This window comes from Leuresthes tenuis, unplaced genomic scaffold (assembly GCF_036924035.1).
Source record: "Leuresthes tenuis unplaced genomic scaffold, fLeuTen1.0.hap1 SCAF_20, whole genome shotgun sequence".
Classification (NCBI taxonomy): domain Eukaryota; kingdom Metazoa; phylum Chordata; class Actinopteri; order Atheriniformes; family Atherinopsidae; genus Leuresthes; species Leuresthes tenuis.
The window spans coordinates 13,581,028-13,600,650 of NW_027325374.1; the positions used below are offsets into that span (position 1 = coordinate 13,581,028).

General features: G+C 41.3%; 2 protein-coding genes across 3 annotated transcripts; both read right to left on the minus strand.

Moving 5' to 3' along the window:
• Positions 1 to 236: 236 nt before the first annotated feature.
• LOC140277995 (uncharacterized) lies at positions 237 to 8,998 on the minus strand. Its single transcript, XM_072372868.1, has 6 exons — positions 8,688 to 8,998; positions 1,069 to 6,213; positions 786 to 981; positions 604 to 683; positions 437 to 528; positions 237 to 324 (listed from the first exon to the last, which is right to left on the minus strand). The coding sequence occupies exons 1-6, from the start codon at positions 8,739 to 8,741 to the stop codon at positions 264 to 266; spliced, it is 5,628 nt and encodes a 1,875-aa protein (XP_072228969.1). The 5' UTR covers positions 8,742 to 8,998; the 3' UTR covers positions 237 to 263.
• A 1,193-nt stretch (positions 8,999 to 10,191) lies between these two features.
• Positions 10,192 to 19,451, minus strand: LOC140277996 (uncharacterized). Of its 2 annotated transcripts, none has more exons than XM_072372869.1 (13): positions 19,229 to 19,451; positions 16,809 to 17,111; positions 16,409 to 16,702; positions 15,956 to 16,261; positions 15,688 to 15,798; positions 14,815 to 14,976; positions 14,101 to 14,415; positions 13,954 to 14,004; positions 13,605 to 13,859; positions 13,172 to 13,519; positions 12,810 to 13,082; positions 11,030 to 11,296; positions 10,192 to 10,470 (listed from the first exon to the last, which is right to left on the minus strand). In XM_072372869.1, the coding sequence occupies exons 1-13, from the start codon at positions 19,278 to 19,280 to the stop codon at positions 10,439 to 10,441; spliced, it is 2,769 nt and encodes a 922-aa protein (XP_072228970.1). In that variant the 5' UTR covers positions 19,281 to 19,451; the 3' UTR covers positions 10,192 to 10,438. The 2 variants fall into 2 exon arrangements, with proteins under 2 accessions (XP_072228970.1, XP_072228972.1); XM_072372871.1 differs by having other exon boundaries at positions 10,193 to 10,470; positions 14,101 to 14,331.
• Between the last annotated feature and the right edge of the window lie 172 nt (positions 19,452 to 19,623).

Below are 19,623 nucleotides of genomic sequence, written 5' to 3' on the forward strand. Positions count from 1 at the left end.
GGAAAAACCAAAAAGGTTCATGTTGTGGAACTTTGCTTTAGTGTGCTGTTGTTCACACTGACATTTAAAACAATGATGACTGTGCATGCTAAAAACCGAGTAAAAGGAAAAACACTTTTTGCATGAAAGAAAATTTCTCTTTTTCAGTTGTGATTTATTACAAAAGTTACACACAAGGGAAGCAGGAGACACAATGGACAGTTTGCTTTCGGTTTGATAAATAAAAACGAAGGCACATGATGCAATGCAATGCAATCAATCATTCAGTCTTTGGGGGCTTTCTTCAGTTTAGTCTTCAGTTCAGACATAAGAGGATTTCCAAATCTGTGGGGGGACATAAGAGAATTAAGAACCAGAAACCACCAAGTTGCTTCATTTTTGCCAAATATAACAATGCGAGTGTGCTAAAACGTTTTAATCTTTGCTACTGATTTACCCTGGATGTCCCCGTGGCATCCACTTAGGTTTGGGGGGTGCCTCTTCCTCTTTGAGAGTGTCACTCCTCTCCTCTGTCTTTTTCTCAGGTTCCTGTTGATATTGTGTTGTTTTAGTTTCATGTCCCAACAATGGAGTAAACGGGTATCTAAAGATTAGCTGTAATACCTGTGAGTGGGTTTCGTGGCTATCTTCATCTCTCACAACCCGCTGTGTTTTCTTCAAAACAGGAAAACCTGCACCAAGCCCTGAAACACAAAAACAGGGGACATTAGTAACAGAATGTTACGAAATCACGAAAAGTAATTGGACCCGTAAGACTCAAGATGGTGGCTTTAAATGTGACCCACCGGGCAGTTTTATTCCAATACCCAAGCCCCCCAAAGGTACACCTGCAAGCACTTTGACTGGCCCACGAGATGAGGGTGAGGGATCCACTGAGGGCATATGTAGCAGGGAGCGGGGATTTGTGGGTGGCCTTATACGAGGGTTTTTAACAGCAATGCGTGACCGTTGCACTGTGAAGTCCAGCACAGGGGCGTCCACCTGCAATGAAAAAAAACTGCTGAATCCACACCTTAGCTGTTTATGATTACTGTATTGTTTGATTTATGATTAGCAGGGCGATAATACCTCATTCTGCTCTTCACACATTGCACTTTGCTTTTCTGCAACCTCAGCCCTGCTCAGCCCAGGTAATGATTCCGTGACATCTTCTGACCATCTGCGCTGTGGTTCATCCAGTGAGAATAGCCTCTCCTCAGATTCAATCCAGGGTTCGCTTTGAGAATCAGGCTCTGGTGGCAAAATTCCCTCCTCTAAGAAATCCTCTGAGTCATCTCTACCTTGTCCTGGTGCATTGAGTTTAATTTCATCTGAGGAATCGCACACGGTTACTTCAAGAGGCTCATCTTCAGCTTTTGGTGACTTAACTTGGAAAAGAGGACTCATTTTTATCAGCGTCCCATCATCTGCTGCTTCAGTGTCTTTCCAGGCTGTCATCCCTGCTTCTGTCTCTATGGATTCTTCATCTCGATTTTCATGTGATTTATCAGATTCCTGATCCAGATGATTCGCCTCTGGTAATGAAAGAGCTGAATCAGGGTAAGATCCGGTCTCACTGATTGTTCCCTCCTCTGTTAGATAAGAATCCACTGTTTCAGCTGTTTCGTCCATTAGTGCATCCTGAGATTCAGAGTCAGGTGCAGAATGTGCAGAAAAAGTAGCTGATCCTGGCATAGTAGCCAACATGTCATGTGTGCTGCCGATTGAGCCAGAGTTTGTTGATTTCAAAACGTCAGTCTCACTGAAAGACTGATCCACATATCCAGACTCTAAGGATAATGAAGAAGTTTCCATGTCACTTACTCGCTCCGATTCTCCTGAATTTGATTCCGTTAGCTTCTCCTCTGATGCTATTTCTCCTGGTTCTTTATTCAGTAGGTCTACTGTGGTGTCCTCCTGTGGTTCTGGTTCAGATCCTTCTTGTTGTTGTTTAACTTCATGAGTGTCCTCTGACATCGCTGCTTCTATCCACAGGTCAAGTATGTCTTCATCAATAACATCAGGATGTTCTCTCACCGAGCTACCTGTGCCCTCTGTGTAACTTTCTTCTGATTGTGTCACATGCTTTTCTGTTTCCTCTGCTGACATCACAGGAGAATCTTTTGTCTTTAACTCATCATCGTTTCTTATCTTTATGTCTTTCATCATCTCAGAAGCTTTGTCTGGGGATTGATTGTTTGTCTCTTGCGTATTTAAGGAAGGAGATAATTCGGATTTTGTGTTTCCTTTGTCTGTCTGTCCTATGATCAGCTCAGCTGCCATTCCTGCTACCTGCAGATGCACAATCTCATTTCCTTCCTGCGTTTGATCATCTTCTTCCTCCTCATCTGCATAATCTTCACTATCTATCCCTACATCTTGAATTTCTACAGTGCCATCATCAAGTAATTTGGTTTCAGTCTCAACTGAGTGTTCAAATTCAGAATTTCTTTCTGGCAGACAAGGGCTTCTGTTGCCATTTTGCTCGGTATGTGTGGCATATACTGATTCCAGACAGAAGCTAGTCTCTGGCATTTTCTCTACTTCTGCGTCAAAGAACGTCAAAGTTTTATCAGCAAACCCGACCCCCTCATCTGCTGCAACAGCTCTGCATGTCTCATAGCCATCTCCAGCAGTCTCTTTGGAATCTTCATCTTTTCCAAATTCAGCTACTTCAGTCTCATTTTGCAGATCTTCTGTTATCTTATCAGCCTCGTCTGCTGATCCAACGCGTGTCTCAAATTCCTTGTCTAGGTGCTTGATCTCCGTCTTCATTGAGTCGTCCAGTAAATTCACCTGTTCTTTCTCAAACAAACTTTCTGATTCTACTGTAACACTTGGTTTCTCGGTTTCGTGTCCAAGGTGCTCTTTTCCTCTGTGCTGGTCCACAGCTAAATCAATGCAGCAGTTTCTATCTTCTGTGCTGTCTTGTCTCTCCTCCAAACACTCCCTCTCCAGTAAATAGTCAGCTACTGTGCTGCTGTTTTTAAGGGTATCCTTGTCTTCATTCTCCACCTCTTCTGGTAACTGAGTGATCTGGATTTCCTCGCAATTTCCTGCCTCCAAGAACCATTGTGTTGCGTTTTCATCTGGCCCAAGTTCATTGTCGTATTCAGGAACTCCCCCTTGTGTTTCCTCGCATGCTTGAGAATTTTGCTTCTGTGACTCAACTACCTGGCCTTCAATTAATGGCAGGGGAATATTTTTAAACTCTCTGCTTATTTCCTCTTCAGTCTCGCCTTCGGGATTTACTGTAACTAAGGTGCTTGTGCAAATTTTTTCCATGCAATTTCCTTTGTTGTTAACTTCATCAGAGAGCCTCTCCTCTTCAAATTGATCTTTATCGACAAAGTTCTCATCTACTGAAATTTCTTCCGTGTTCACATCTGACTCTACAGTGGTTCGCACATCTGTGACCACCATATCCTCTTTTGTATCTGTGAATTTAGTTGTCTGCAGCCAAGTGTTCTCCACAGCCTCTTCGCTGCATCTAACAAGCTTGGTCAAAACGTTTTCTGCTTGCTTGCCTTCTGTAACTGTTATGCTGTATCTTTCCTGCTCTGACTCTTCATATATTGTTGGATTGTTTGTAGCCTCAGCAATATCTTCCTCTGCGATGGCAACCCACACTCTTGCATTTTCAGTTCCATAATTTTCACCTCTGAGCTCTTCTTCAGTAACAGTAAGCTCCTCATTTGACACATCTGACAACTTGTCACAGACTAAAACCTGATTTTCAACTTGTTTTGTTGCCTTATCTGACTCATTTTGGTTTTCAGAGACCAGCTGCAATGCACCCTCACATTGTTCGGCTTCTTCCCGTGTCACCACTGGAGCTGCATCACCCCTCTGCACTGCTGCCTCTCCTTTGAGCAAGTTTTCCTCCTCCTCTGGACTTAAACCTGTGGATAGTTCTACCTCACTGTCCTCTGCATCTTCCTCTGCAATGGCAACCCACACTCTTGCATTTTCAGTTCCATAATTTTCACCTCTGAGCTCTTCTTCAGTAACAGTAAGCTCCTCATTTGACACATCTGACAACTTGTCACAGACTAAAACCTGATTTTCAACTTGTTTTGTTGCCTTATCTGACTCATTTTGGTTTTCAGAGACCAGCTGCAATGCACCCTCACATTGTTCGGCTTCTTCCCGTGTCACCACTGGAGCTGCATCACCCCTCTGCACTGCTGCCTCTCCTTTGAGCAAGTTTTTCTCCTCCTCTGGACTTAAACCTGTGGATAGTTCTACCTCACTGTCCTCTGCATCTTCCTCTGCGATGGCAACCCACACTCTTGTATTTTCAGTTCCATTATTTTCACCTTTGAGCTCTTCTTCAGTAACAGTAAGCTCCTCATTTGACACATCTGACAACTTGTCACAGACTAAAACCTGATTTTCAACTTGTTTTGTTGCCTTATCTGACTCATTTTGGTTTTCAGAGACCAGCTGCAATGCACCCTCACATTGTTCGGCTTCTTCCCGTGTCACCACTGGAGCTGCATCACCCCTCTGCACTGCTGCCTCTCCTTTGAGCAAGTTTTCCTCCTCCTCTGGACTTAAACCTGTGGATAGTTCTACCTCACTGTCCTCTGCATCTTCCTCTGCAATGGCAACCCACACTCTTGCATTTTCAGTTCCATAATTTTCACCTCTGAGCTCTTCTTCAGTAACAGTAAGCTCCTCATTTGACACATCTGACAACTTGTCACAGACTAAAACCTGATTTTCAACTTGTTTTGTTGCCTTATCTGACTCATTTTGGTTTTCAGAGACCAGCTGCAATGCACCCTCACATTGTTCGGCTTCTTCCCGTGTCACCACTGGAGCTGCATCACCCCTCTGCACTGCTGCCTCTCCTTTGAGCAAGTTTTTCTCCTCCTCTGGACTTAAACCTGTGGATAGTTCTACCTCACTGTCCTCTGCATCTTCCTCTGCGATGGCAACCCACACTCTTGTATTTTCAGTTCCATTATTTTCACCTTTGAGCTCTTCTTCAGTAACAGTAAGCTCCTCATTTGACACATCTGACAACTTGTCACAGACTAAAACCTGATTTTCAACTTGTTTTGTTGCCTTATCTGACTCATTTTGGTTTTCAGAGACCAGCTGCAATGCACCCTCACATTGTTCGGCTTCTTCCCGTGTCACCACTGGAGCTGCATCACCCCTCTGCACTGCTGCTTCTCCTTTGAGCAAGTTTTCCTCCTCCTCTGGACTTAAACCTGTGGATAGTTCTACCTCACTGTCCTCTGCATCTTCCTCTGTGATGGCAACCCACACTCTTGCATTTTCAGTTCCATAATTTTCACCTTCGAGCTCTTCTTCAGTAACAGTAAGCTCCTCATTTGACACATCTGACAACTTGTCACAGACTAAAACCTGATTTTCAACTTGTTCTGGTGCCTTATCTGACTCATTTTGGTTTTCAGAGACCAGCTGCAATGCACCCTCACGTTGTTCGGCTTCTTCCCGTGTCACCACTGGAGCTGCATCACCCCTCTGCACTGCTGCCTCTCCTTTGAGCAAGTTTTCCTCCTCCTCTGGACTTAAACCTGTGGATAGTTCTACCTCACTGTCCTCTGCTTCCAAGTCCTCTACATCTTCCTCTCTGTTGTCTTCTGTTACTTGGATTTCTGTCATGCTTTCATCCAGTTTTTGATGATCATCGTCCAGTATTACTGCACTCACAGATTCCCTCTCAGCAACACCTTCTTCATCACTTTTCTCCCCACCTTCCTTCGTAGCCCCATCTGTGAAACCTCCCAACCGAGCATTCGCATGTTCTTCCTCATTCTCAGGTATCCCTCCATGTTCACTTGCAGAGAATTTTCCGATCTCCGTTCTCACTGGTGCATCCTCATTTGCTTTTGCTTCTTCAGCAAGAAGCAGTCCAGCATCATCGTTTCCTGTCTGACCGACCTGCTCCTCTCTCATTCCCTGACCATTCTTATACTCTTTGTTCTCACTGCCTCCTCTTAACTGCTTGCTTTCCTCAACAGGCACCAAGTCAGTATCTGTGGTACAGTTTTCCCAAGCAACAACTGGTGGAGATAGGCTACGGACAGAGACTGTCGCACGAGGCCGCTCCTCATCAACATCCCCCTCGCTAGTGTCGGCCTGCTGGTTAGGAGGCTCGATGTTAACTGTAGATTTCTGGGAGGAGTTTGGGTCATTGCCGACTATCTCAACTGGCTGTGACCTGAGGAACCTGGTCACCGTTCCAGTTATATAGCCCTGAGAATGAGATAGAGAAAGTATTATACATCTATGTGGATCTCACCATCTGATGTTCTGAAGTAATGATAAAAATAGACGGGAACAAGTGTTTGAACACTTGCTATTGTGTGCAAGGTATTTGGTTCCACTTAAGAATAATCTAATTGCTACATTATACAAGGCTATTGCACAATAGTGCCCTTTGGGAGAGGCCCTTTCCTGCTTCAACACAACAATGCCTCCCTGCACAAAGCAAACACTATAAATGTTTTCTTTTTTTTTGCAGTTTGGAACAGTAGGGACTTGAGTGGCCTCTATAGAGTTTTGACACTTCTGGGAAGAATAAATGTCCTTTCACAACAGGTTTATTTAAAAACATTAAGTGAGGCTCAATTTGACTTTCAATAAACCTCTTTTTTTTTTTTTTAAACCATCACAGAGTAGTGCAATAAGCTATCAAGAAAACAATTATGTTTTCTAAATTTAGCATTGCAAGCATGTTACATAACACATAGAACAAAGCATTTGTTATGACTCATGTTTCAAGAGATCCGATAAATGTAAGTTCAGTATTTATTCTCTATTTGGTTCTGCTTTGCTTTACTTTGAATTCTTCGCATCTGTCTTTTAGCTGGCAAGACACAACAAAAAAAAAGTCAAAAAAATATTTTCACAAGATTTTTCACAATTTAGCACAAGAAAGCGAAATGCCACCACATATTGTGAAATAGTCATGAAACAACTGAACTTTTAAAACGGCTTTACTTTGGAAACAAGCTTTAAGAGTGATCGTCACCGTTTTACACACAAACCACTTGGTTAATGTTAGGCTTTTCAATATAATTGGTTAAGGGAAACAAAACATCACCGCTCGAGCTAAAATAGACACTGTAATAAGGAATCACAAAATATCCTTTTCCTAGATTCTTGGCCAATCCCTCAGCTAAACGCAAACTGAGCTTAATGCTCAAACCAAAGGTTCTGAAATACATTACTTTAAATAGACTTCTATGCAGTCTTTTTAGGCAACCATAGGAGTTGCCCCCTGCTGGCCATGAAAAAGAATGCAGCTTTAAGCCAAATCCACACTGGCCTCACTTTTCACCCATTGAAGTATTTCCATCTTTTATTTCTAGTCTGTGTCAAAAGTTCCACCCTGCAGGTTTAAATAAACCTGACTGGTCTGTAATTGCAGGGACTTAGAGAACCTTACGACACTAAATTAAATACTGCCAATACTGATAATTGTCACGAACTGTTTCCTGTTTCTAAACTAGTTTTGTTGTGAGAACAGTCTGTTGAACCACTCGCCAGTGCTCTTATGGTGTGGTTTTTCTTAAAGAATAGCACTTTTCACAAACCTACAAGCCTAATATTTCTTAGGAAAGCTCCTGATAAGAACTGTATAAATACAGGCAGTAATCCAGTCCAAATGTCAATGAATCCCAATAATTCTTTTAGACTGTATACAGCAGGCCAGCTTAGAATTTCAACTTGTTTTGACATGTGAAAATGTTTCAGATCATAAAAGAATAGTGACCTTTTGCTGGGCACTTGGGCACAGCCTAACACATTGTTTGATTTTGTATTCCCATCGTGGATTGTAAACTAATGTTCTCTGTTTCGTTGTTGCGTTTTCAGAGATGCTGTGCTTTGGGGTTAGTTGTGTACGGAGGAATATCATTTTGTCGAAGCCAACTTATTAGTCAGTAAAATTTTATTTTATCCAACTTTGTGGTTTTGTCCAGTCTTGTTTTGTTTTACACCTCAGGGTCACTATATCTAAATGTCTAATTATGAAGACCGGTTAAACCTGAACAGCAGTTTTTTTTTTTTTTTTTATATAAATGGAGCACAATTTTGGTCAGGTACACCAAGCAAATCTAGGTTAGAGCCAAAAGAAAACAGTCCTGTTTGTATGTGAGTGTAGGCCAGACACGCAAACAGACACCAAACAAATGACGCACAAACGTGCACATATGTGGGGCTGTTGCATTATTTAGTGCATTTCCCAGTTCTCTGTCCTGCCAAAATGTAAACCCATAAAACATAGTATTGACTACATCCTTTGCTGATATATCTGACTTAGGACATAAATATGGTTATGTTAAAAAACAACAACAGTTCTTTGAAATAAGTGCTACAGTCCATTTGCATGATTTTTTAACTGAAAAAAAAATCTGTTTTCAAAAACAAGACAAAACCTAATCGAATGGATATGTGTCTAAAATAAGAAAAATTATCTGTGATTATTAAAAGAATATTTGACACGCAGACATCCGGATGAAGAAGGGGAAAAGAGGCGGAGGGGAGGGACCCTCTTATAACCTTAGTGTGCATCAGCGTGTTTGTGTGCGCGCTTCTGTGCGCGCGTGTGTTTACTGACACGCTGGAAGGCACAAACTTAACAAACACATTTCGGAGCTTCAAACTTTAAAAATCAGGCCAGTCATTGTGCCACACATCCAGATTAAAATGATGCATCTGCTCACCCAGACTGTCCACATAGTCCTCTCCATCCTGGAAAGGGAACTGTCCGGGTCCATCTTCTCACTTCCTCCCTATATACTCTCTGGCCTTTTTACTTGATAAAAACAAACCGGCGACTAAGTTTAAATCGCCCACATTCTGCTGAGCAGAACGTCGACAGAAAGTTTCTCCCAAAACGCGACCAGCTTTGAGCTCTTTAGCTGCCGGTTAACTTCCCTGTCCTGGTGTACATGTCCGGGGTGTTGTGATGAGGAAGAGGGCGATTAACTCAGCTGAGCCGCCGGCGTGCTGAGCAGTTTGCGGATATGAACAGAGCTTCTTGATAAGTCTGACCACAGAAATACGTGTGGTGTTATGTTGGACTGATGTGTGACACACTATACAAAGAGATCTGCGGCCACCCTACAGCAGACTTGTACTGATTAGCTGCAGTCGTGGAGGGAGAGCGGCATTCACTTGATTCATTTTGTGACTGTCATTAAGACCATCTGAACTATCCAAATAAACAGAACTCAATTTAAAACTGTTTAGGCTACAGGTCTGTAATTAGGGCTTAAATTTGGCTTACTGTTGGAAAAAAAATGGAGATCATCCACCCACCCTGTTTTTAAGCTTCATTTTATACAATTAAAGCTGAAGGCAAAAACAGTCAAACCACCTTTGTCAGTTCTACTGTGTTTATGTGCCCAAGCAAACTTTAAAGTAGATTTTCCACAACTCTCTTCTTCTTTGTCACTTCACAAAGAGGACCTCCTTAAATTATAGATAGCAAAACCGTGCAGAGGTTTCACTGCCTTGGGGGAAACATTGAAACCTTTTGTGGCTTCCCAAAAGAGCGGTGCAGAATCTGGTAATTGGCTTCAAATGATGTCCCTTGAAAGAGCCTAATCTTTGTAAAACAACAACAAACAAAAAAACCATCACGGGGTGTGCCTCATGGCTCTCCCACAGTGAATTTTTCACTCAATTTCTAATCATGTCAAATGATAGTTTTCTCATATCTTGTACAATATCATTCTGGACTTCTAATGATATTTGAGCATCCGCGTATGCTTTTGTTGGTCATGTGGAACACAATGAATAAGGCAGTTAACACAACAGAAGTGTGCACAAGTGTTAGGCTAAATGTTTTAGGCATGCAATAATTTGAAAATTGCAGGACACGACCAACTCAACATCAGTTTCACAATCAGATAACAACATGTGCTTTGCAACATCTGTGTTTCCAGTTATAAGCTGTGCAGAAGTTTGTACTGCATTTGAAAGAGTACTAAGCACAATCTAGTAGTGTACATGTGGTCAAAGTGGCTAAAAAACAGAAGTATATTTTGAGTTAGACTTATTCTTAGCAGTTGACCATTACCAGATATCAACTCTGCCCATAACTCGAAACGGAGGAGACACTTTGGCTGTTGACACTGGATACCTGACAAAAACAGAAACACTGCTCCATTTAAACAATTTTGTCTTTATTTTACACCAGAGATTTACATAAAAAAATCCAGAGAGGTGATTATTATTGTTATAAAATTATTTGTACAAAAATATGAACCTTTGCAAAAAAGACAAAGAAAAGAAAAAGCAAAGCTCGATTGTATAAATACCAAAAATCTATGAAGCAAACCACAGTTGTTGATCACATTAGATACAGTTGGATATTGTTCTTCATATTTACTATAGAGATAAATATTAGATACATTACATGATGGCGTATGCAAGAAAACTGAAACAGAGAAGCACTCTTGTTTGGCTTTCATGCAGAAGATGAAATTTCCTCATTGAGCTCTGAAAGAGAGGACACAAATATGAACAAACTTCCCCTTCAGTGGAAATGTTAGTTTTACAATGTGCAACCGAACCAGTAACATTTAGTAACCTTAATTAAAGTGTTTATCTGTTAATATTTGACATGCATGCACTTAAACTAAAAAGCTTAAACACTGCGTTTACTGCGTCCTTTTTAACACTTCCAGTGTGGGTTTTTTGTGGATTTAGTGATCTGGTGGCATAAATAACAGACGATTGTATCTTTGAGCACTTTGTTACAAACACCCAGTCACAAAGACACATCATCAGTTCCTATTTCTTTAGTTGCATTTGTGGAAAATACGAAAGATCACCCAGTTTGACTGACATAGAATAGTGTTTTAGCACCAACAACGTGATCCCAAAAGAGCAAACTGGAAATAGACCAAAAAGTATGGAGTGATGAAGGCCGATGGCTTGGGTCAACCTTCTTTCCTGTAACTGAAACTTGGGTAAAGTTTTCATTTTGTGCTGCTAAAGGTCACAGCATCCGCCAGACTGGATCTTTAAGTTAGAAGTACATAATTGAGTGCCTCACCTGTCCACGTTCGATAAGCAGGAAGCTTGAGTGCGGGGTGTGTGATCTCTACACACACTCTCAAACATGCTCTGTCAGTTTCTTTTGGACCCCTGCTCAGGTTGACTTTGTTGATCTGCAGTGCACTCTGGTCGTCCTCCCTTTCTTTGTCGCTGTCCTCGTCCACCTCAGATATCGTTTCCTCGTCCCTGCTGATGTCTTCATCCACTCTTTCATCAATGTATTCTATTCCTTCACTGTCAGGGTCTGTAACTGCAGCTCTTGTCTCTGTAAGGTAACACAGGCTAAAAGATTAAAACTAACATTCGTACAGGGGTGCAAACAGAAATAAGAAAGGCAGATGATGTTTAAGACAATTCCCCAGAGCCAGTCAGATAAACTAAACTGCGGCCATGTTTAATTCCCCAGTTCTGACTAATTTGTGCACCTGTTTTTGTTAAAAATGCAGTTTTGGCGAAAGGAAACAACTAAATATCGCACTAAAGCTAAAACCTGGAAGCCACTCAGCAGCTCATGCTGCTTTCACTCCCTGGGAAATCAGACTGATGCTGGCTGTGGTCCTCTCCCTGTCTTCCTGGAACGATTGCATATTTTCAATCTCTAAGACAACAGCATTTTCAGGGAAACCCAAATCTGCTCAGGAGGAGCCATGTTCCCTTTACAGAACTCAGTGTCTTCAGTGTGAAATACTGTGTTTGTTGTGTCAGCACAGTGTCATGGTAATTCTCTTAAAATCATTGTATCTGTAGATAGAGATATAGCTAGATAGATAAATACTTTATTGATCCCGAAGGAAAATCAAATACAAATGAAACCAAATGTGCAAAATGCATTAAGATTTTTGCATTAAGATTTTGCAGATGAGGTGGGGACTCTTCACTCACTTTGAACTTTGTTGTGAGAATACCTAATTAAAGCAGATTTTAGGGCCTAAACCAAATCCTGTTGAATAGGTGCCTCAACTCAACCAAACACAATATAGAAAAGCATGGACTAAATGTTTTATTCTGTTTATGGCCACTGCGGGGCTCCATAGTGCAGTTCAGGAAAGTCTTAAAAAGACAGAAAACAAACAAAAAAAAACAACACGACTCATAAAACTTGATGTGTGGCAGATATTGGGATATTCTGACTGTTAGTCTATCAGCTCTACTTTATTTTTGATCCTACTCGTGCAAGGTGCAACAACAATTTACGTTGATGTTTGAAAATTGATGTTTTCATATGAAGCATGTTTGCCTTAAAGTGGAACACTCCTAAAGTGTTATTTGCAAACTTCAAGTAGTTACAAATCATTTTTATCACTCTAAATTAATCTGAATCTGTATCCACATAGACACTCGAGATCCACTATGGCGTTAAAAATGTACTTAAAATGGAAAATGTTTATTTCATTATATATTAGTTGTAGAATTTTGTGTGGTTTGCAGCTAAGGTGGATGGGACAAGGAGAACAATCTCTCTATCTTGTAGTAGATGCTGTGACAGGATCTTTTTGAAGTAACCTAATCATTTTGGTACCTATACCAAAACAAATAATGTTTGAAAGGACAGGTATCCTGAATGTAATGTGTGCTAATTCCCTATAACCCCTCCAACCTCCAAATGTAGAGGTTGTAGGAGGACTCATATTCTATGGTAGACTTTATTGCTTCTTTCAATAGTCTTTCATAAACTGCTGTGAAACAGTGAACAGAGGGTACCCATGAAGGCCTCTGCTGAACTTTGACCTGTTCTTTAAAAGAGAAACACCTATGTAGACTATATAAATGACAAGTACTTATTGCCCGTCTGTTCTTCTGTCTTTCCGGCTGCTTGCTTGTCGGAGTCGGCAGGCTTGTGGACCTCTCCAAGGCGCACACGCTTTTCAGCTCTCTCTGCCCATCATCTCCAATCTCTTCTGTCTCACTGGACACCAACGGGGACAGGGTGGGTCCTCCCGCCGCCCAGAGTAATTTGACCTTAGGGTGACCTCCTTTCAACAAGAGAGAGAACACACCGACGCCTTCACTGCTCCAACAGACTGAGATCGATGGAGGAATGGAGGGAGCAACTGAAGAAGGGCAAAGTGAAAGGAAAGCTGAAGAAGTTCTTGAAAAAAGCAAGTTATGAATGGTACAATGTGCCTCTACTGCTTCATACCCATGTCACCATTTCTCCACTGTCTCTCTATTGGTTGGTTTAGAGAACAGTGCTCCACTCTGCAGATAATTCCCCCTCTTCTGTCCTTTATCTCCTGATGGGTTGTCCTTCTCTTCAACGTGGCTGTCATCCTGAACAGTCTGGGGTCAGTTTGAATTGGGCCCCACACCTCCCCTCCCTCTATCACCTCTTCTTCTCTGTCATCCTCCTCTCCCCCTCTGAGTTTCAGCCAAGTGACTGATATGTTTGGAGGGTAGAAATCTGTGATTGCACATCCCAGAGTTGAAGTATGATCTGAGGAGTTGGTGGAGCTGACAATTTCAGCCACGCACGGCCTTTTGATGAAACCTGGACAAGATCAACAGAATCATTGAAGTCTTGCTTTTTAACATAAAACCTGAAATGTAATGTTTCTTTCATCGTTTATTCATACCTCTAGTCTCACGGGTGACTGGCTGCTTCAGGGCAATGTGGTGAACACTAACCCACACCTTCGTGGCTCCCTTTTCCAGTTCACTTTTTGGAAGTTTGCACTGGCTGAAAGCTGAGAAGAATCCCTCAGAATTTGGCAGAGGGGAGGACGAGGCCTGGGATGCCACAGGGCTGAGCTCACCGCCCTGGCAGAACCAGCGGAAAGTAATGACATCCGGATGAAAATGTGATGCCTGGACTGTCATGCTCATGACATCTGGAAGGCAGAGATTGCAGGGATGTAGCCTCCTCCAACAAGGAACATTTGGGAAGCATTGGACAAGAATAGTAGAATAACATCATTGTGTTACCTGAGTCATTTTGTGTCTCTGCTAGCTGTATCTCTGACACCTCTGGAGGAGCTGAATGACAAGACATACAACATTTTCTTTTGCAAAAATGTTTAAAACAATCAAAACAATGTAAAGTAAACTGGAAGGGGAAAAAGCAAATCTTACATAAGATAGTAAACTTTTCTGACACCCTTTCCTCCACGATCTTGTCCTTGCCTGCGTACGACACCTGACACTTAAACACAGCACCTTTGTGGCGGGAAATCTGGGGGATGAAGGTGAGCGCGGAGATCAGCTGCTGAGTGCCATTTTTTGAGGAGTGCAGAGGTCCCTGAGTGTGCATCTTGTAGTACCCCATCTCACCTCTAGATGCCAGGAGAGGGCCTTTCTCTGACACTGGGGAAGTGAGAGTTAGACCATAGGGCAGATGGATGGTGGTTAGGGGGTTGTATAGGCAGTTAAAGTTAGATTTGGAAGTTCCTATGTGTGTCAGGTTGTAAATTGTTAGGAGAATACAAGTATAAAAGAGGAAACATGTCAGAAACAAGTCAGGAAAGCTGCAATATAAATCAAAGATATAACCTTTACTCACTATAATGTGTTATTGTTGTCAATCTTATGCAGTGTCCTTTTTCTTCTGTTTAAAAATTCTTAACACCCTCTTCCCTAAAATATTTCTTGAAAATGAAGGAAATCCACTTATTCCTAAACTGTCTGACATTAATAAAAGAAAAAGTCCTCTATACTATCCTAATTTACCACTCGTGTTTTATATTATATTTATAACATATTTGGCTGCACAGCATACGCTTATTATGACTCATCCAGTCAGTACAGAGTAGTATGTCTATATTAAGCATTTAATATGAGCACTGCTACCTGTGAGTGAGGTGTCAGAGATGGGGGTGTCATTGAGAAACCATGCAGTCTGGACCCGGTCCACCCGCCTGCCTTCAATGCTCACCGTCACCCTGCCCTTCTGGCCCACAACCATCCGTGGAGGGAGGATGATCCCTGACACACTGAGAGACTTCTGTTTCTCTGAGGGAAGTGAGATTAAGGGGACAGTAAAGTTAGTGCGAGAGAAGGAAGACCAAACTGACAGAAATGTTACATCAGTCCTGGAACAAGACTTCCTGAAATCCAATCTGATGGCATATTCAGGTCTTTGTAGATAAAGATAAGAAATCATAGAGCTGGGTGAGAGCAAAATGGGGGAACAAAAAAGAAAAGGATCTCAGAATTTTATAAATTAAAGTATTAAATTCACAAGAAATATTAAAGTTGTAAATGAACAACTACAATTAACAAAATGCTTTTTCATTTTTTTGGCTCAATCCCATCCCATCACACATGTAATATACGGTTCCGGCTGTGGTTGATCCTAATTAAAATGGCAGCGTATAGTTTGACATATTGATCTTATTCCGAGGTGATGGTGCATCTATGTTACAGATTACTGCACCTCTTCTTTACTATACATCTTTATTAATTCTTGTAAATTTAAGTGTAAATCTATTTTCTTAGAGTTTTAATTGTGGAGATTCACAAAATGAATCTTAGGAATCGAATAGTTTCAAACTCTATTATGGTGATAAAGGTGATATGACTCTTTTACCAACTTCCCCCCAAAAGTGAAAAAACTCCCTTCCTCCTTAGGTCCTCAAAAGATCTTCAAATAAAGATGTCACATTCTGACATTAGGGTTATTATTTGACTTAGCTTTACTTAAATCGGCAGGTTGTGACTCACCATCTCTTCTCCTCCAGGAGAAGCCAAAGCAGAGCAGGAAGACAAGCACTATGGAGATACACATCATGGCTACAGATGCTTTGGCCGATTTAGTTAACACCGGAGCCTCATCTAATGTGACAGAGAGAGAGAAAATGAAAGATCACTTTTAGAGTGAAAGAAGAAGAGGCACCTATGGCAAAGGATCTTATTTTCATACAGCTGTGTAATTATAACTGGTGTCATTTCTACACAAATGGGGAGTCAGGCAGTCTAATTTAGCTGTTACCTTGAGGATCCAGATTGTCCAGATCTGCAGACATATTGACAGGATCCACAACGCCAGGCTGGTTAACCGCACACTCGACCTTCCCACGTTGGCGCCTTTGCTCGGGGCTCAAAGTAAAATAGTGCCTAGTCCTGTAGGTCTGATCTGGGTTCTGCTCGGTGACAGGGGGGTCAGGGAGGGCTGTGCCATTTTGAAACCAGGACACGGACACTTCCTCTGGGTAGAAACTCTCCACGTCACAGTAAAGGGTAAGAGGAATGTCGTTAGAGTGAGGTGACACAACGGACAGTCGGACAGAGGGGAGAGCTGGAAAATAACAAAATAATAAGAGATTTTGGCTTCATCAACAGGTTCGTGACAAGGAAACTTTTCAAGACAATTCATGTAATGGGATGCTAAAATCCATTTTCATCATCCAAAATATACTATGCGACGTGTCTTTGTGTCACTCACTTGTGACATTGAGCTGGAAATCCAGCTCTTGATCGATGCCACCGTGTGACACTTTGCAGCCAAAGGTCACATTCTTATCCTCACTGGAAGGGAAGATGGTGAGGTTTCCCACAGCCAAGTAGTACCCATCTGGAGTCAGTTCACCTTCCACCTGGTTGGGAGGCCGAATCACTTGGCCATCTCTGGTCCAGGAGAAAGACACAGGAGGAGGGTAGAAACCATCTGCACGACACTCAAAGTGGGCCTCCCTTTCTAACACCACCCACTTCTGAGGCACTGACAGAGAGGGGTGAGCTAAAGAAAGGAGAGCACGATGTTAAATAGTTGACAAAAAAGTTCAGCTTTGTGCATCACTTTAGCTGTGTACAAATCAAGCAACAGAACATGAACAAAGACGTACCCAGGATACTGAATGTAACATTACTGGAGTGCAGCCTTGAGGAGTTGTAGCTAACTGTGCATTCATACACCCCCTGCAAGTCGGGGCTGGCTTTGAGGATGGTGAGTGAAAAGTCCCCATTGATGGAATAATTGATGTCTTCCTTTATTTGTGTTGCCTCTTTTCCAAACGAGGCGATAGTGGAGCCGTTTCTTATCCAGCTGACTTGGATCAGAGACACATCTATTTTGTCCTCTATCATGGTGAAATTGCAGGGGAGGATTGCGTTTGTATTTGGCCTGGCCTGAATTTCATTTGAAGACACTGTGAGCAGAAAAAAAGAATAGAGTAGATAGAGAAAAAAACAAAGAGCCTTTGCTGAACTTCGCTCACTGCCGCCTTACTGCAGTATTTGACAGATAAAAATTTGTACTCAAAATCGACAAATGTTAAGAAACGCCATGATCTGGATCTGCAATATGTCTTTAGAAACCTTGAAGTTAGATTGTGTTCTACTTTCGAATCCGTTTCCTCGTTAAAAACAGGAAATAACACAATTTTCCTTCTTCAAATGAACATTCTACTATATCTCTGACACTAATGGAAGAAGTAACTTAATTCTATGACCCTTTTCTGCTTTTGATGCTCTGGCATCTGAAATGAAACACGTAAATGTTCCAGTATTATTCATAATTAGAGTAAACTAAGACATAAACATAATCTCCCTTGAAGCATTCTCGTTTGCTTTTGTTCAAGTGAATATTATTATAAATGCCATCAGAATGCTTCAACAACAAAGCGAAAACTGAAAACAAACATCTGTCTCAGGCCGGGCAATTGACATTTATCGGTCATGTTTATTCAAACTGACACATGTCATAACTTTGTTGAAGAGTTATTAAGAATCCAGAGTCAGTGGTTTGAGTTTCATTCTTTCATTGCTAATAGTAAATTAGTAATCTCAGTAAAGCTTATTGAGTCAGTGTAAATATAGGGCCCTTCAGACAGGTCTGACCTCCCAATCAGCTTAATTAGTAACTAGCTCAATAAATACCAAGCAACAGAGAGCTTTTTGTCATCTGAAGGGTTAATGTTGCACTTGATAAGTGTCATAGTCATTATGGTAAGTAGACAAGGGACTGAAAGTGCATCAAAAGAAATGACCGATGATCTTGGCATGTCTATTTTTCACCTCACATGAGCAAATAGACCAAACTGGTTAGCATCAAACATCACCTCGATCCACCGAAGAGAAAATGATTTTCCACACTGTGGTCCAGATACCAATATTTGACCGATTAAAGTTGCCTTGCTCATTCAGTTCAGCACAAATAGTTTGAATCTCAGTATGGGTGAAAAATAATTTCCAACTCTTATAATAAATATTATAATGAATAATAATAAATTTGTATAATAAATGTAATCTTTTCATTATGCAGAATGCAGAGAAGAAGGCCTCACTATTTCTAAAGAGAGATTTCATGAGAGTGTGAATATTTTTTTGGTGCTCAGAGTGAACAACGTGGAGAAAAGTTAGCATGATTCCTACATTGCATTGTTATCTGTCAAAGGTTTTCAGTTTTTCTCCTCACTCACATCTACATAGATGTGTATCCTTTCTTTAAATGATTTTTTAAAAACAAATTTTCCTTAATTTTTCGCATTTTTGCACACCTTCTTGTTAATGTTTTTTAACAGGATTTAATGGTATGAAGACAAGGAGGTCATGAAAAGCAACATAAACCATATAAAATAAAACCAAAGCGATAATGAGAATAAGACCGCCACTGAAATTTGCAAAAAACATTTGACATACACGTGTGGTGGTCTGTCAGTGAATGAATATGCTTGTGCTGTGAGATTTATTTTTCTCTATCATTATGCTGTCGCTGTAACTAACCCATCTTTCAACTCTATCTATCAGTCTATCTATCTATTGAGACATTTAAAACTGGAAAACAATGTGTAGTTCTGACCCATCTGGCGACATTAACACACTACTCCCAGCTCTTTATTGCATAGATAAACCAACTAATCTGATATCAGCATTAAGCAGTTCTACAAACTGACTTACAACGTTACTCACAATGACCTATTATGAGTGAAAACAGAACTATATCTATACTAATGAAATAAGTCATCTTTTATGTCTCACCTTACTTAATGTGATAATGGCTTGACCTATTACTCAGGTGCATGTGGATATGAAAGAATATGACGAACATGCAGCCTATCATTAAAACCCTCACACTTACACTGCAATCCACTATAAGAACTGCACAAAGTAACGATCCGGTGCAGAACTGCTAACTGCCAACTATCCCTCTAACACGCTTGCAAATTTCTAGCTTCAGCTGCTCAGCTCAAACCTGGTGATTAGGTAGAGAAATATCAATGCAGCCTTTGTAATCAGCCTGTGAGTGCAATTACACAATACTCACCATACTTTATGAGAGTCAGAAGCACAACACGGAGGAGGACTTTACACTGCATGGTAAGGCTTGTCTTGAAACCAGGTTGTTATCACCAAGTCCTTTTTTTTGCTGTCTTATATAGAGCTAGCAGGTGACAGTGGGCGGGTTTGTCCTGCCGGATGGGAAATAAGAAGTACTGTTCGTGGACCTCACAGGAGTGAAAGGAGCCGCTTGATATGTGTACGTTCTCCTAAATGAGCCCCAAAGTGTAACAGAGTGAGAAGAAGAGGGAGAAAAAGAAAAGAGATGCTTTAGGGACACAGATGAGGGGAAATTGGCCACTTAAAATTCAGATGGGCCTCTTGCCAAGGTTTTGGGGGGCTAATTTACATTGGTGCAGTGTTGCCATGAACAAACAGAGA